Below are 18,833 nucleotides of genomic sequence, written 5' to 3' on the forward strand. Positions count from 1 at the left end.
TTTCGAACAAGAAAGACATTTTATTCCAGTGTCTTTATGGATGTATTAGATGCAGGTGAGCTGTGGGATTTTGTGTGAAAGTGATGTGCCAAGACCAGTTTCCTCAAACATTCATTTTATCCGAGTGCCTTTTCTTTTAAGTAGGAACGAGGCTTGAACCCTCTCAAGCATCATCTCAAGTTCTGTATTACCAACCAATTAGAATGATTCAGAACAATCCTTGCTGCCCATGGATGTTTATTAATCTACCTCACCCATGAACGTCACTGTATAACCTTGTTTTGGTTACTCTTTACTTGGAGTTTCCTGTACCCCTAGGGCAACGTTCCTGTGCTTTCTGAAAATGTAGTGTTGTAAGAAATATGGACTGATTTTACAATGTGAGCAAACTGTGAACCAACTTCCCAAGCAACTCCCTCACTGTGAGGGAAATAAGGACAGTCATACCTAATTCTGGCAAGAATATATCCAGCGATAAGCGACAATCAACAGAAAAGAATAAGAACAAAAATTAAATAATCTCTACAAGGCTAACTGGAAAATATGATAAAACAATAACATATTTTTACTTTTATATGCTTCTTTTCTACAAGGAAAGACATGGCCACTGACTGAAAAGGTTGCACAGATTGCATTGTTCATTGGTTTAGATCACCAATGGCGCTCGATTGGTGATAATGAAAATGCAACAGCATTTATTAATTTTGTATAAGTTACCCACAGCCTCAGAGATTTCTCGGAGGGAAAAGGCAAGTCTGAATTCACCACATACTGCCACAGGCACAATGTAAGAGCAACTAAACAAACAGATCCCAGAGGGACACAAACTGCCTGCAGCAGCAAATGACCTGCTGCATACTTCACTTCTTGATGATATAATTTGTTAATTTCAGAAAATCCAATTATCAACAGTTTGGCTAATAAATGCATAATTCTTAATAATGCCTCACATTTTAGATCAAACATATTTTTTCTCTTTTTGAATCACTAGTCCACCAGATAGAACAGATTGGTCCCACTGTGATCTTCGAAGATAAATTCCTGTTTGGCCTTTTTTTCTTTCACTTTCATTTAATCTGCTCTGTATCTGAAACAGTTTGATTGTTGTTTTTTCCTTGCAGCTGTAAAAGGAGACCTGAGGAATCTGGTAGTTTAAAGGATTTTATGCGGGTTGCAATGTTAATGACTAAGTTTCATTTAAGGCTTTTAAAAAACGGGGGGGGGGGGGGAGGGGGACTCAAGGGTAGCTGAATTAAAAAAAAATAATAAAAAATAAAGAATAAAAAAAAGAATCTGCAATATGTTCAGATGGACAAATACAATTACAAGCTCTAAGCTGCCAAGCACATGGCTTGCAAGGAAATTAAAATAAAAAATTAAATTCCCCCCAAAAAATATTAGGGCACAAAATACGACTGCAAAATAATGTCCTCCCCCTCCCCTTCTGATCAATTTTTAATTTATCCGATTCAAGCACACTGTTCCCAGGCTTCTGGACGTAATTATTGCATTTTATTGACAGCCGGCATCCCAGGGGAGGCCATTTAAAAAAAGTTTAACCCCAGAGCAAGCCACGGCTGCTCCAGCCTCTGAAAGTGTCAAGTGCATTGATTTTAACTGCGGGAAATGTTATACCTTCCACCCAGAGATATTCACCCGCCAGGGGCTTATGGACGTAGCCTGAGTAGGAAGGGTGCCATCCACAGCAATCGCCAAGCAAAAAAAAACAAAAAACAAAAAAAAAGCCCGATTCAGAGCCCTTCGACCCATGTTAGTGGTCATAAAAAAGCCCCAAAGATGGGGGCTCTGGGCCTGGGGTGGAGGGCAGGGAGGTAGGGGACGACAGGTCTCAGATACAGGACCACAAAGCAGCAGAGAGGAGCCGGGTTTTGAAAAAGACATCAATCCGACTAAAAAAAGAGCAACATGACAGAAATTAAACAAGATTCCTGTGTTTGAGTTCGCTGCATCCCAGCCCCTTTCAGCCTCCCATTGAAATTCCGGGCAGATCCAAACCCCAAGGCTTTTGACACACTTTCGAAACAACACTCCCCCTCTTTCTCTCCAGCAAGTCTCCAGAGTCACTTGTAACTGACTAACAAGAGCAAAAGGGGAGAAAAAAAATATGGATCTTATTTTTTATTAAAGACTTTGTTATAATGTTATGCAGTTCTGCAGGGTTTTTTTTTAATTTTCCTTTTAATTGCTGAGGGGCTGAGGAAGACCAGCGGTGAGGCATTGGGGGGAGAGGCACAGACACAAACGGTTAAAGGGAAGAGAAAACAGGAAGAGGAGAAAGAAAGCAAAGATGGGGTGAAAAAACAGCAACAGCAGAGTTGCTGTATATTTATTGCTGCTGTCAAGTGCTCGTTTTCACTCATGCTTCTTGAAAAACCACTGGGAAAAGAGATCTCAGCCAACTGCTCAAGGATGCTCATCCTTTCCAGTCACGTACACACAACCGGCTCTGGTATATTTTGGTTGGGTCAATGTCAAAGTAACAGCAAGCTAAAACAAGATGCTTTGAGCAAGAAATCAATTCACCAGGAAAAAAAACTAAGGAGCTGCAAGGAGGAGGGGTGAGATTCAGTATAAGCTTAATTAGCTGTTGGCATGTTCTTCTCAATATTGCAGCATGAAACAGCAGTTAATATCCAGAAGCCCACAGACATCACAGAAGGGTTTATGCACTTCTAACGCTGAGCAGTGCCTAAAATTCCAGAAGGTAATTGTAATCCAGGACTGCAAGTAGTTCACTCTAGCTTCTGCACTCTCCCTCTCTCTCTCTGTCTGTCTCTCTCTCTCCCTTTCTCCCACTCTCTTTTTCAAATTCAGTCCTGACAGGGCCAGAAGGTAATGATACAGCTGCCATGATGCAACAAGCAGACCTGTCTTCTGTCAAGAATTGAAATCATAAAGGAATAAGCTGTCATTAACAACCTCTCTCCAAACACTAGAGCTGTCATCTCATTGTTTCCCTCCGCTGGCACTGGGGCTGGTGTGGGCTCCTGTCTGCTGTCAATTCAGCAAGTCTCTGGGATTTAAACACTTCCTGATTTTCTATCATATGATAGCAGCAAGACACTTAAATAACTGTGTGCAAAAAATACACATTACCTTTAATGAAAGGACATCTTTCATTCATGAATTCACACCAACGCCAGTGCCCACGGTATCTTTGCCCTGTCTTGCTGAATACAGTTATTTCTGTTAAATTGGGCATCATAGATTATGGCATAGTCAGGCTGCAGCTTCCTTTTTTTGGAAGGCCAAATGGCATCATGCCAAGTGCCACACGGCCCTGTAATTTTGTTCAGCAAGGAACTGCGCGGTGTCAATTCAGATTGTTGGTACCCAGGGCCTGATTAGTAATTGGGATGAACTCTTAGCTACCTCGAACCCAGCTGCAGGAATGAGATCCCGTTAGGCATTAGAGGTACTGAATACGGCAGAGGCTTCAAAGACAATTTTGTGGAATTTTATAGCAAGTTTTTAAATTGCAACTCCCCCTCCGTCTGTAATTTAACAGTGTGTGCTGAATGTGTAATATCTTCCTGCTCCTCACTTTGACTTTTGTCTCCCTTTGCCTGTAAGTCTAATGATTTTTACTAAGGTTTCGGGCTGTCACAGTGCAGCCCTTCTTATAAATTGCAATGATGGACACTGCATCCCTTCTTATAAATTGTTTACTGCAGAAATTAAACATGATGATTGACAAGCTTCCATTCCATTACTCAGAAAGCAAGACACTGTTTTCTATTAAATAACAAGTTGCACAGAGCCCTGGTGCACATTCAAATAACACACAGTGGTATACAGGGGAATTGTCCAGCTTTTTAGAAAAGACATACTCGCCTTCTGTAAAAAGCAGGAGGATAAAACATGGTACAGTACATGGTGTGGTAGTGCCTGCTCCATCCAGTGGCAGGTGATGTTTTTACACAGAAGGCCTCTGAAGAGCGTCCCCACGTTTCCATGTAACAAGAATGAAAATAAGTCAGCCAGTGGTGAATGTCAATACATTTCCCCCAATTAAAACTGACTGATCTTAAGCACCATTACGCTAATTAACCCATCGTACTGCATTTTAAACACCTGCATACTTGCAGAACACAAGAATGCAATAATCTCTTTTATTTAACCGTTGTTAGCATGGATGGAAAGTACTGTATGAGTGCCACCTGACTGTGAAGATTCAAACAAGCTTTAACCGTTCCCAGTGAGTACACATTTCACACCTTATAAAGTATTCCAAAAACTAAATCTGAGAAGAAACATATTCTGGATAGTATTGAAAAACATTGATATGCTGGAAGTAGAAAAAATAAATACCTGTGAAAGTTATTCTGTTGTCCATTATCACTGCTGCAGTTCTATATTACACACATTCACTGTAAGGGATATATTTACAGTATAGGTTAACATTTACTGGGCTAGCTCTAAAGAGAACGGTACACAAGATATTGCAATATCAGTACTGTGCTGTTCATGAAACAATACTAAACGATTCCTGAGATCCCTGTTCTGAAATGGCGGAAGATCGAACCCTTTGACCTCCTATCTCAAAAGCCACCGGAGGAAAGAGGCTGCTTCCCTGTATCACAGTCTGTCACGCCCAGGACCAGCCGCCTCTCCCGCGCACTTCCACGCAGTGCACACGACTCCGTGGCAATCTCTGCAACATGCAGATTCGGAACCACAATCGTTCACGGGATAAGGAAAAAAGGCCGATAAATGGATGTGAAATAAAACTTTTGCCCAGGAATACAAAGTATAACAGAGTCTTCAATTCAGAGGAGCTCTCAGCAAGTCAGGTTCAGGAGCCTTGCAGGATGAGGACTTGTTCAGGCTGCACTGCTGCGCTGTACATCTTGTTACCAAAAACCACGCGCATACCCTACTGATAGAATGGCTGTCAGGTATCCTAATATCCCATAAGCATAGAGAATAAAAGGCAGCTTTTAAAACCATTCTAATGCAGGACCCGGTCACAAACCACCTACTCGATTATTAAATTGATTTTTTTTGTTTCAATTAATTAAAGAGTTAATTGTAACAAACTACAGCAACTGGACTGAAAGAGCTGCATGTTAATCAGCTCTTTCTTACGTCACAGACTAAGACCACAAGAAAGGTAACAAATGAGGAATCAGCTCAGATTGCAGCTCCAGTTTCCAGTAGACCATCGATCCACGAAACTAATGAATCAAACTTCTTCCTGGAAGTTCCTACAAAATGAATTTGCCAACAACTGTTCACCAGACTCTTTGGTATAAAGAAGCATGTCCTGCTCCTAATATGATAAATTGATTCATTTAACAAATCACCTGCTTCAATGCTTAAAACCACAACTAACCTATTAAAAGTTTTTATAAGTTGGTTTCCTATAAAATCTAGTAGAGGATGAGTGGACACCTCAGATGCTGGATGTTCTTCCAGTCACTGTGTTTCTTTCACCGATGCAGTGCTCACCCTAAAGAATTATTCAGATTTCATATTATAACAACCTTCTACATTTTTCCTCTTGCAAAGGAATGATATTCATTTCAATATCATTACTCGGTTCATAATCATTTCAACGTGGCACAAGTCGAAAAGGCTTACAAACCCTGGTCTCATTAGAATACCTGTAAAGCTACAGTAACAGCGCTGACAATGTGAAATACAAAGGGGAAAAAAAACCTCCAGATCTCAAGCAGCAATCGGCATTTCAGTCCTCTGTTAAATCAAGGTCTTGTAACGCAGGTTTGTCAGTTTTTAAAAGCCGCCCTTCCGTGTTAACACAAGCACAGCCAGCGGCAGGCCAGGCCAGGCTTCCTAAAGGAAAAGCCTCCCAATATGCACAATCTGCCAGCTTCTGCACTAACCCTAGAGCATGTGACCACTGCTCATTTTAAAACGGCACAACCCATTATTTTCAAACGTGAGAAATGCAACACAGCTTCAGGAGCATGGCTCACTGCCTTAAATGTACATACTGTCCAGTACTCCATGGGTTTAGCATGAATGTCACCGGGACAGAACGCAGTCAAGGAGAGAGCCCACACGTCACCACCCATTCTCCTTCAGACGGGAGGGCGCAGGGCTGCTCTGAGGCGGCCTGGCCCCCCTGTTAGCTGAGCAGCTTCAGCACTGAGGAGACTGAGACGACAAGGACACACTCACAGCGGTACAAACACGGTACGACCCCGTACCGACAGTCCACCATCAGACTGCGGAGGCGCACATGGAAAATAGTGAAATCCACCAAAAAATAGGAGGTGAAATGATTTTAATTTTCCTTCAGTGTAACTATGCATTATGTGTTTCTATAATAAATCCATTTAAAAGGAGAAATATGCTCATTATTGTTTGCTTGAACTGATGAACGTTTCAACAGCCTTATATCATGGTCAGCGAGGTGCACGCAGGACAAAAGGACCTGGATGCACAGTTCCAGTCACGAAGGCACATTATTTCATTTCTTTCCACTTCTGTGCTGTAAGAAAATAGTCTGCCTGTTCCATTATGTTCCTGTAGACCCAGGCACACTGTGTCTGTGAAAAGCCCATCAGAGTGGCAGGTGACGAAATTCCTTATTCCGCAAAAGTCCGTTTTTTCCCCACTTTATTTTACCAGGAACGTCGATTGAGACCAAATTCTGATTCACAGTGAAAATCCCGGAGCAGGATGTTTTACTGGAGTAAAGCACCACTTCGATGGGTACAACCGCAACACCCCAGCCTGGATTCGAACCCTTGACACTTCAGGCTAGAGTCTACCCACTGACCCAGGAAACATCACCAAACACTCTCCACACAGGCAAGTATGATGAGCAGAGAAAAAATAAAAGCATCAGTTACTTTTGTTAATTTTCAAGTACTTATTTTTGACTGGAAGTAACTAGTCAAAAGCAATCCAGCTGTCTTTGCTCACTGTGATCCACTCCCAGCTTTACTGCATTGTAAGTCAAGATGGTATCATTCAATGGCGACATCTCTCAGGTTAGTTGTTTATTTTTGTTAAGTGGGTGTTCTACAGCCTTTTTCTAAGTGTGAACTTAAGCATGTTAATTGCTGCAGGTCTGACCTGCTTTTATCATGCCCAAAACAGTACCCAAAACTGTTGGTCGAAAGTCTGCAAATGCGACAGTTCTCTGCTTGCCAAGGTCACTGTGAATTTAGAAAGCACTAAACCACTGTTACTGCACCAAGTTTCCAGAAAACTGTACAAGTATTTACAGTTGTAACCCAACAAACCATGGGAGAATTCATAAGTCCCATTACTGTTTCCAAAAAAGAGATTATGGGTGGAGGGGAGGATTTGCCACTTTTCAAATGCAATTACACTGATGCTCACATAAAATCACAGATCAACGTACTTACTGTAAGGACACAGCTTCTGTGCCGAGTTTACTTGCACTCTGCAAATGTCAGGAAATAAATACTTCAGAAAACAGAAAACTGGCACGGGCTCCTCTCAGCTGACAGGAGCTCGAAGAGCAGAGTATGACAGCTGACTTGTTAAAATGTGTTCCTCAGTGGTTCATTTCACTCAGTAAAGACAAAATCCAAACATATTTGAATTGTAATCCATTAAATCAGAAGCTCAGGGGACACAAGGCTGCTGGATTCATTATGCACCAGCTCAGTTTTTTAGAATAGACACACAAAATTAACCTGAACCAGTAGTCACTATTTTTCATGGAAATGCCTGCTAACATTCTAAATATAACTCAGAGGTCGTTTCTGCAAACGCACTTGGAAAAAAGGAAGCCCATGAAGCTGAGAGCACAGCCAGCGAGATTACCTCTGGACACCCTCAGCTTTGTGGACTAGAAACCCAGTCAGGGAGAGAGAGGAGTCCAGTCCTGGAGGACCTGTGGCTCATAGCAGAACACCTCCTCTCTCCAAACTGCCCTTAGTTTTCCATTCACAGCAAGCAGTTCGTGAGAGTTAAGGTGTTGCACAAAGCAACAGAACTCTCTGAGGTCCTTAGCCAAGATAAGAGAGACAAAATTCATTATTGATATTGATCAATGTTTTTTCCAACCTGAGCCAGTTCCTGCAGGACTCACAGGTCCTTGCAATGCATCCCCTTGTAAAGACCTGGAGAGATGGCAGAACTGACCAATTACATCATTGGTCACTGGGAGCAAAACCCAACACTGCAAAGCCGTCTTCCGGACTGCGTTATAGGCATTCTTGATCCAGTGCCCAAGAAGACAGACACACACAAATACAGAACAGAACCACAACAACAACAACAAAAAAAACTTTCAAAGTCTCCTCTGAGAATATACACAACAGCGACTTCCAGATGATGTTCCCTTCAGAAAAACTCATACCATCACAGGCTTATCCCAACCCAGTAACTAATTCCTGCGGGGGGTAATTCTGGGATCATTTCCAAATGTTTTAAGAGCTAGAATGCATGCTGTTATTTAGGAGCAATAATAATCACAAATACAGCGAGATTATCTTGCAAACCCGAGGCCAGGCCTGGAGCTAAATCTACAGATTTTATTTAAAAAGATCACAGCCTCTCACAACAGTCAACCAGTCCAATCACGAGGGATTGCACAGCCTTACAGTTACTTGTCAGAACAACTGGTAGGTTATATAAATGTTGTTTACCAGAATACAGGAGTGTGCTGCGAACTCTTCTGAGTGGGAGAACAGAGCGCGGCTTCAGAAACGGGCCTCCCTGAAACCCACAGCACATCTTCACAGGCACTGATGCCATCTCACACCAGAGCAGCAACCACATCAGTGAGTGGGGATCACATTTACAAACACAGGGAAATCAGTCTTGAAGACTTCTAAAGAGAAAAGGATGGACGAGTATATTGAGCTCACAAGCAGATGCAGGCAGGTGCAGAATCTGCTTTCATTGCTGCGTTTTCAATCAATGCTGAGTGCAATACACAGTCATGGTGAGACAATGAGTGCAAGGACACCAGTCTCTTGCAGAGCGCGCACACACACACACAAAGACAGGTCCGTCTTCAGGTTTTGATTCTGCTACTCGAGCTACCAGATTCAAATCAAATGGTCACGAGAGGAGGAGAACATGCAGACTCCTACACCGCTGCCCTGCTTTGAATTCTCTCCCAAAACCCCACCTTGACCCCACCATGCGGCTTAAGATACCTTAATGGAGAGGCATTAGCTATAAGACGCAAAGCGATATTCAGCGTTCGTGCTGAAATGACGCTGGAATCAATGTGCAACACCCACAATTCGGTCTCCGTCTCGGATTCACGTTGGGAATCCCATGGCTCCGGGATCAATGACCGATGAACCTTTTACACGACTCGAATAGCATTACTAGCTAGGTTCATATTGATTAAGATATAAATTCAACATACAGATCTGTATGCTGTATATGTATATTAGAAATACAGTACATTCAATGTATAGATCATACAGTTGTTAAAATCCAATACAGCACAAGAGGGAACCTTACAATGCACTGAAATTTAAGAACATTAGGAAATGAAACAAGAAGAGGCCATTCTGCTCACCTCACTTGACTTGTTTTAAGTAGCTCATCTTTTAACCTCTTTAAAAGCACAACCTCATAAAAGCCCTGTAGGTGTGACCTGATTTATGTCTTATACAAAATGTTAGGCACAGCTTCCTATTACACAAATGAAAGACACAATCTGAATACGAACCGACAGATAATGAAGAGGACTGAATGCTGACATAAACGTGCTCAGCACTTAAAAAGATTTTGCCACTAGTAAAGTGAAAGAACACAGTCCTAATCCTTGTGGCTATGGATTTTTCTGTAACTCTGCACGTCACACACATCGTCTTGATCACAATATGAATAAATCATTAATAAAGAAGTCAAGAGCAGCAAGGCCTCAAGAAAAATAAGTAGCTGTTCAGCACATAAACCTTCACAAAATCACCTATTTAACTGGAGCATACTGCCCAGGCTCTGCAAGAATTCTGACTTGGGAAGTACACTCTTTGTTTTCCGCGACTGTTTTCTTTTTGACACAGCTTGGCTTAACAAGCTTTCCTGTCGCAAACTAGTGCTGAAAGTTTCCTGCGGGGAGCTTTCTTTCCTCTCCAGAGTGTGACTGCACACATGTACCTATCGGGCAGAGCGGGGAGAGTCTGTTTGCATATCCGTGAGCCGCTGAAGGCAGCACGCTCACTGAGGCAGAAGGCACACTAATAACCTGCGCTTGCCTCGACACTGACAGCCGCCTCACCTCCACAGCTCTCCTGATGAACGGGATCTGGGTGCCGCTGTCCAGGTCCTCGTTGATGATGAGCCTGCGGGACCACTGCCCCGCCCTCACCACCCCGCTGCCCTGGATCAGCACCAGCAGCCGGTCCGGGTTGCTCAGCGCGTCCCGGCTCAGGAAGATGAAGCTCTTCGGCTCCTCCGCGGTGGCGTCCACCTGAAACAGCCGCAGGGCAAGGAGAAAGGCACCTCAGAGTCCACAGGCCCGTCTGGGGCCTCGCGAGAAAATACAGAATGTTATGTACAGTGTCTTTAGAAAACTCCAATTACCCGCCTTGACACAGATTGGACACAGATTGACCAAGTCTATGTTTCAAAGGACAGTCTGGGTTTAGTTCAAATTCACACAGTTGATGTGCATGAAAATGTATAGGTGAAATTTGTCTTATTTGAAAACAACAAAACAAGGGGTTTCTTCATGTGGCCTATAGCAGAGGTCCCGTTAGTCTTATAGGTCACCCCTGGCCCTGAAGAGCCCTACTCCTAAATGATATCTTAATAAATTAATAATACAAGTTACCTGTTTAATTGATCAGAATGGATTTGTTCCATACTGTATCTTAAGAAAACGGTGATCTAAAAAACCTGTTGGATTGGGGCTTTACAGGTCAAACATCCCTGCCATATAGGACATACTGCACTCCGGCAGCTTCACCATGGCCGTTGTCAATGTTTTTAATATTGTTTACATTGTACACAAACCTCAGGGAAACGTTTATCGAGGTTGTTTTTTTATAGTTCACTTTTCTGACAAGTATCTGACACGGGTAAGAGATATCTTCATCTTAATCCTGTGCACCTCCTTAGCATAAAGCCTCTTCTGTCTGTGACCAGAGTGATGCCTGTTAGCTTACTGCTGAAGGAAAGAAACCCTTACTACAAAGCAAAGCTCCCTATGCACAAACTAATTACGAAGTCAGAAAAGACATTTTATGAATTTGGAATTTCCTCAAGCTTGATTACATAATCAATTGCTTCTTGCTAGCTATCTCTCCCTCAAAGAAGATAACTACATCATCAACGGTCTGCCTTGAGAGTTCATATGAAGTTATTAAAATAAAGTGGATTCAGAAGCATCCGAGCAGTGGAGCTGTACAGTTCAGGCAAGCCCGGATTAAATGTGTTCAGTGTTACTGCTGACCAGATTCCCCTGGCTGCCTTATGCCTGGGTATCCCTGCAGCAACATCCCATCATTACCTGCAAGGACTTTGTTTTCAACGCAAACGTACAGCCCTCTTCACTCACACAGTGACAGAGCAGAACGGTGAGCCAGGCCACTTCAGAGCGGGTAATTCTGTAACTAACTGAGGAGGAGTAAAGCACGGCTGTGTTAGTGTGTGTATGGAAAGAGGAACGGCTAGCCGGGCCCGGGCTAGTGTGCGCCCCACGAAAGCTAGCACAAGCAAACGAATGCGGGGACATGAATGAGTGTTTAATTTCAGAAAAGGGAAAACCTGAATCCTTATTTAGGAGGTTGCAGTCTGTCCCGGCCTCCCACCCCACAGCTAATACATGGACGTCTATTCCCTCATGATTCAATGGAGTAATCCGAAACGAAACGTGCCTTTTTTAAACAGTACTCACAGGAAGGATTTCCTTAGTCATGTTGCACTCTTTCTCCAGCAGCTCATAGACGTACTGGGTGACGATCTGCAAGACACAGGGGGGGGGGGGGACATCCTAGTTAGAGATTTTTTTAAAAGTAAAAGGGCACTGAAAGAAAACTGGAAATTGCCATGGTAATGATACATGCAATCTACAGACAGAAATACAGTCTCAAGGCATCTTGTATCTGAGAAATAATGGGGGTTTCCTGAATTCTCTTGTTGCAAGTGCAGCAGCAAACTGCAAGGGAATTGTCAACAAAAGGAGCAAATCTTTGCTACAAGCCATGAGCTGATGGAAGATATGTTTATCCCCAAAGCTGTATGCGAGGAACATGTATACAGTGTAATTTTACCCTCAGGGCAGAAGTTTTATGGTTCAATGGCATCGACAACTTTCTTTTTTTTGCCAGCAGAAAACTTACTGCTTTATTGACTGCCTTTGGAGTAAAGGCAGCATGAAGACAAGGAAGCCAACAGCTGAGATAAAAGAGCTGATTCTTTTATGACACCAATGTTTTCATATCACTTACAAATAACCTCTAAGCTGTAGCGTTCAGAGTAGTTTACTCTGATACATGCTTCGGTCACTGGACTCCAATTATTTTAAAGCAATCTGGGAATGCCCCATGAGGTTTGAGGGCTCTGAAATGTCTACGGGACTCTGTGTACTACAGCCCCCTTGCTATTGGAGCATTAAATTATTTCCATTAGTTATAAAGTTGCACAATGGTGTGGGAACAGTACTCACATGGAGCACTCTAATGAAAGCACAGTTTAATGAAGTGTCAGTGAATCCTCTGTTAGTCGGCATTGTGCTGAATCATAAAAACTATCCCAGCGATAAGACGGGAAGAAACAGTAAGAGGCTTAAAATGTACATTTGTGCCCTTTTGAAAGCTTTAAAAACACTGATACATCCACAGCACCTGCGGGGAGTGACACACCCCTCTCCTGCCCTATATTACACACTGCACAGACGAGAACCCCACTGCACAGCAGCCTGATCCAGCCCAGGTTTCTGAGACCGCAGCCCCACACAAAATTATTTAAAATTGTTTGAACTTCACACGGCTGCCAAGCCAGATTTATTCCAAATCAGGTAACACTCTTGAAATCACAACTGAAATGAAGCTGCCCGATTCGGTTCCAGGAAGCAAAGGCTTTAAAAACGCAACCAAAAAATTGTGTGTGTGGTCTGCAGGAGAGACAAATCCTGTAAGAATAAATAACGCGGGATGTGACATTTGCTCATGCCTGCAATCGGGGGAGTCAAAAAGATTAAATGAAATAACATTTTTTTAGTTATAATTTAACTAGTTCAGGAAACACAAAGAATGCTTCAAAGATATATATATATATGTTCCATTTAACTCCACCTAATTTACTAAATGTCAGCGTCGCTGATGAAGACTAAATGATTCTGAAACACAATATGCCTGTGTTTAATGATATCAATAAACCCTGCAGGAAATTTCATTTGTGCTACATTATTTGCTCAGAGCCTCAGGTGGAAGAAATATCATCAGATAGGGGTGCGAGGGGGGTGGTGTGTGTGCTGCTTTTAGTGTGTCAACCTGTCACTCAACAACACGGGAAAAACTCTTTGTTATACTTTGTGCACAAGTTCTTTCACGCAAGTAATCAGCCAGAAAATTGGGATTCAGTCCCATACAGGGACTTCCTGGGGACATGCTAACAGAGGCATTTTAAGACAGTCCTGATAGTTCTGAAGATCCACATCTAAACGTGCCGAAGGTTCGGATGAAATGGGCCTCAGTGGATGGCTCCAGAGCGACCAGCCTTTCATACTGTTCATCCCTAACATACTGTATGGAATATGGGCATCACACACAGTATACGATATCCTGGGAACACACACGGACCACGCCATCACTGGCGCACCACGACACGTTTTCACTCGGAGAAGTCCCAAAGACCAGGAAATGAGGGACCGGCGATGAGGGAGTCTATGGCTCATGTTTTCTTGATATACACATACTGTATATCACCCTGGTTTCACTATGACTGTTTAACTCTGTATAATATTAATTCATAGTAAAAAAAATAGTGGAAGAAAAAGATAATAAAAGAAGCAATAAAATAACAGAAAAATAAGTATTAGCATATTTATTATAACAGTAATCAATTACTGCCATTTCTACCAATGTCATCAATAAAACAAAAAAAAATCTGAAACCCAAATATTATTAAAGAATTAAACTCTGACTTTCACATGCAGGTGTCTTTACACTGAGAAAAAATGTTCTTGGCATGCCTGCTGCTAACCCCAAATAATACAAAAAAAATACTTCCTCCATTTGAATCTAGTAACAAAACGCACCTTCGGCTGAAACATTAGGCAAAACACAGAGTCACTCCATGACTTCACGGTGAGCCAAAGACCTCCCACAATGTGGAAGAGAGAAATGCTGGCATGCGAAAATAAAAATAAATAAATCTTTAAAAAGTCACTCATGCTTCATGGGTTCCATGTAGCATATCGACATAATTAGTAAGCCAGTCTGTCACGTAATTAATATTGCCTTATTATTTTGTTGATAATTAAAGGCCTCCAGGTAACAATCCTGAAAAACCATTTTTGTGAGTAACATGACAGTTTACTTGTGAACTATGAAACTGGCACAGCAACGCTGTATTTAAGGAAATCACCCAAGCTGACCTTTAATATAAATTAATTAACTTAGTGAGGATTACACTGCTGGTTTCAACAGCAAAGTGCCGGGATTTTTGCAGTTATGCAAATTTGCACGAGGTGGAAGGATACTCATGTAAACGTAGTGCAAAAGCACACACTCTCACAGTCACCCTCTCTTGAAACTCTCCCCAGCTCATTTAGTTTATTGGATCTTTTAATTCATGGCAGTATAAATTATGGAACTGAGAAACAATGCAGCGTTTCAGCTTTTCAGCCTTTGCACGTTTTCCCAGGTGTCAGGCGCCACACCTGAAGAAGGCTCCCCACGCCAGCCTCTCAGAAATTCAACCCATTCGCTATCTTTTGGGAGTTTAATGAATATTGATGAACCCTACTGAGCCTTAGAAAGGATTCCACTTTGCAGACCTCTTTGTAAAATGATACACGCTGTATGTACCAATATTAACAAAAAATACCTACAGGCACTCATGTAGCTCCTACCACGCAACATCCCAGCATCCTCGGCCACACGAGGACCACAGCTGAAGAGCTAAGGGGAGGATTAAGGGAAACACACGAGTCTGTCAAGTCTGGAAACATCAGAGATGGGAAGGGGGCCCACTGAAATGTCTAAGGATGAGCAAAAGCGTGGGACAGCACGATCCCTCCATACCGCCGGCCTCCCTTCTGGGAAATAAGCAACTCGTGCTGCTCTAGGGGGGTCTCGGCGAGGAGCAGGAGGTCAGAGGTCAGACCCGTTTGCGAACCTCAGCAGAGCGTCTTCTTCAAGCAGCAGGTAGGACAAGAGCAGATCGAGACCTCCCACGCGGTGCCTGGCCGGGGGCCTGCACTTGAGACGATAAGGACATCTGCCAGGCGCAAGGTTACCGGAGCCTTGGCCTTAACACGGCCAGCCTATAGACGAGCGATTAATTAAAGCGCACCTTATCGGGCGCGCGCTCACAGTGAGCTTGAGACGAACTTCATCAGGGCCCTCTGCAATCAGTTCTGCCAGGAGTGTTCGTCTGCACCGGATCTCAAACAGGCACAAGAAGGTGGGCAGTTCTAACTACAGACACCCTTCTTCCAAACACACTTAGCCCACGAAGGATGAGCTACGGCAGATCAAAGCAGTTTACAAAAGTGAGGGGCTTTTGGATTAGAAAAACGGCGCCACCAAGAAAGGAATTCAATTTTAAAACTGGAAGAAAATCCCCCTTACAAAAACAGCGAGGAAAAAAAAATGTTTATTTAAAAGGCTCACATAACACGGATGTAAATTAAAACAGAACGCATTGTTATTTCTTTTTAAAAAAAGACCGTCACACAGAGGAACAAAGCACATTCACTTAACAGGTATTCCCATTAGCTTTGATGTTCTGCCTGTATGCAGCCAGTCGGTTCACTCCGCGCTGATGAAAACTCCGCATTTTTCACTGAAAGCCTGACACGCGTACCACTTAATGGGTCCATAATGACCACCTTAGGTACTACCTTAGAAGTTGGCAGTTGGATAATTCAATTTTAAAGCACATTGATGTCTCTTTTTTTCTGCTGGTGTTTCGGAAAAGGAGGCTCGTGATAAATCAAGACAGAAAGCTGTCCCGTCTTCACTTTCTGACTTCTCTTTAAAGCCAATGGGAAGAGATAACATACACCGTAACATTCTCAGTGTGGTCAGAAACGGCTTCTGTTTATAGCAATAGATCTAATATAGTGGAAAATGCTCTTTTTCTTGAAGTCATTATTTGGTAATGAGTGGGCTAAATGGAATTTCAAACATAAATCATAAAACTAAATTTAAAGAGAACCAGGCAATTCCAGAGCAAAGACAACTTTTTCATTGTCAGAAGTCTTCATAAAAGAACAATTATTTTCACATGTAACACTGTTGTGTGCCTTAACATTACAGGGCAAGTACCTCTAAGAACAGCTTGTCGTCTGGACTTCACAAAGAAAGGCATCTTTCTTTCCCTTTCTCTATTGAAAGCAGTTATTAAAAAACAACACTTACCACGAACACAAACACTAACACAGCCCTTTAATGTGAAGACGCCACTTTTAGAAAATACATTCAAGGCCAAACTCAACATGACTGAAGCATGGGTGAGGCTCTGCACTCTTCCAAGTATCAGACGTCCAACTGTCAATGTGCAGAACAACTTTGAGATATTCAATTCAATCATTACCACACTCAACTTCTGCTGATTTCTGATCGAGCCTAATTTTATTGTGCAGAGTCTTCTTTAGTTGAGAAAGGTGTCTTGGGACAAAGTAGGGAAAAAAAACGCAAGCCTTCAATACAGGTATGTATCAATAGTCCCATACAGAATAACTATTGTGGCAACATCCTAAGATGTAACAAGTTTGTGGAGTGACGAGAGTGAACTGATTTGAAAGATCAATATTCTGTACAGTAACAATAGAGACAATTCCATCACAAAATACAACAAGACAAGGAGGTAGAAAATAGCACTGTGGAGTTATTATGTATTCTGCTTTTATGCTACCCTGATGTGCAATGATTGTTGGGTAGCAGCCCTGTTAAACCACTAAACAAAGACAATGATCAGCACAGAAGTAGAAAATGGTGTGTACTTTATTTGCAATAGTAACTATAGTAGGTTAGGGAGATCCTGTTATTTTATTTCTGTTCAACTAAACAATTTTCATGAGCATAAGCAATACAATAGAACAGAGAAACAATTGGTTAAAGTATTCATTATATGTGCATGCTATCATAAAATACATTTTATCCCAAAATGTTCTTCTTCTATAGGTCAAAGTGGTCAATGAACAATTCTTCATGTTGGACTATATAAGGATTTCATAAAATGTAAAATAATCATTATAATTCTAGCCAAAACATCTGGACAGTTATTGGGCATGCCGAGATTCCCAAACCACTGAACTCTCATTGCAGACAGGCTCTTAATTCAGGAGTTCTACCAGCACAAAAAGTTACATAGCCCTAAGATTAAATTTCCACTCCTGTCATGCCTGCTTACTGGAAGCAGATTTAATCCTTCATGCCCACATTAATGAAGTACAAAACATTCCCGCATGGATTATGCCGAATCAGTTGTTTTGTTATAAATTAATCCTTCCCATGAGGATGAAATGTTTTTGTTTCCCGTTATTTGTTTTGTTTCCGCAGCCGAGATCGACATTTCCACCACGTGGCACCAGCCTGACGACCGGGCTGCAGGCTCTGTAAGGACACCGGTCCCGGGTTCCCCGACAGACACTGGCTTCAAGAGTTCACACAACAAGGCGGCGCTTGTTGTTTCTTAAACGTAGTTCAAGAGAATGCGAGGGATGCTGGCGAACCCCCTAGGCTCGCGTTTCTGAAACAGAACAGGTTCGTGAAAATAAGACGCTTAACCGCCCAGCAAGGTGCTGTACAGTGGAAAAGCAAGTCCACCAGGGTCACCCCTCTGCCTGCACTAGCGCCCAGCACAGGCCTCTGCATGCCGACACGCCTGTCCAGGACGACAGCTCCAGGAGCGGAAGAGAAATAAGACCCAACATAAACGTTTGTGAAGCATAATGTCAATCGTCAAAAAAAAAAAACAGCCATCTGGCCAGCTCCTACTTCATTAAAATATTCTCAGTATTGTCACTCCGCAGATGCATAAAAAAAAAAACCTTCATTTATTAACAGGCTAATATACTTCCATCTGGATTCGATCAGACACTCGTCACCTATGTATAAGAAATATCACTTACAGTGATAATGACACTATCTATGAGCCCTGCAAGCACTGTCATGTCACTGATGAACCCCCTCTCTCCTCACCCTGGCCTCAGAGGACATGCAGATCACATCCTCTCCCCCACCGAGACCCAGCTCGGGCACGTTTCCGCCAACACTCGTGGCACACCTGACGCCGGCAACTTCAGGCGGCCTGACTGAAAAGCGAGGCGCGCATTACAGTGCTGTTCCGTTCGCACCAGCTCCCCTTAGGGTTGACGTTGAAATTGCATTAGGGGTGAACCGTACACTCCGAGCTTCACAGAACACCCGCGTTATTCAATCAGAGCGCGCGCTGCAATCATGATGGCATGGAGCGACTACTGTTTTAGCGTTATTATTTGTCAGGTAACTACTGCACTGTTTGCCGTATTAAATCCTGCGGGAAAACGAACATTGAAGATGACAACACAACAAACTGGCATGTGAAGCTGACGCTGCAGTACCCTCGCACAAACAGCAGATATATCTTTGCTACAGCCCAATGGACTGGGCCTCAATTCTTGTCCTAAATACTCAGGGCTCTTCGTTTATGGTGTTTATTTACCAGACCCCTTTAATTTGTCATAA

The 18,833-nt window shown here is 42.7% G+C and overlaps 1 protein-coding gene across 2 annotated transcripts in view; it reads right to left on the minus strand.

The window, feature by feature from the left end:
• The window catches only part of arb2a (ARB2 cotranscriptional regulator A), a 184,978-nt gene that overhangs the window by 143,246 nt on the left and 22,899 nt on the right, over window positions 1-18,833 (minus strand). For both annotated transcript variants that reach the window (XM_088630684.1, XM_088630683.1), the window contains exons 5-6: window positions 11,831-11,896; window positions 10,211-10,402 (exon numbers count right to left, since the gene is read on the minus strand). In XM_088630684.1, coding sequence (XP_088486810.1) covers window positions 10,211-10,402; window positions 11,831-11,896 — 258 coding nt within the window. The remainder of the gene's footprint in view (window positions 1-10,210; window positions 10,403-11,830; window positions 11,897-18,833) is intronic.

This window comes from Lepisosteus platostomus, chromosome 4 (genome assembly GCF_059453375.1).
Source record: "Lepisosteus platostomus isolate fLepPlt1 chromosome 4, fLepPlt1.hap1, whole genome shotgun sequence".
In the NCBI taxonomy this organism is placed as follows: domain Eukaryota; kingdom Metazoa; phylum Chordata; class Actinopteri; order Semionotiformes; family Lepisosteidae; genus Lepisosteus; species Lepisosteus platostomus.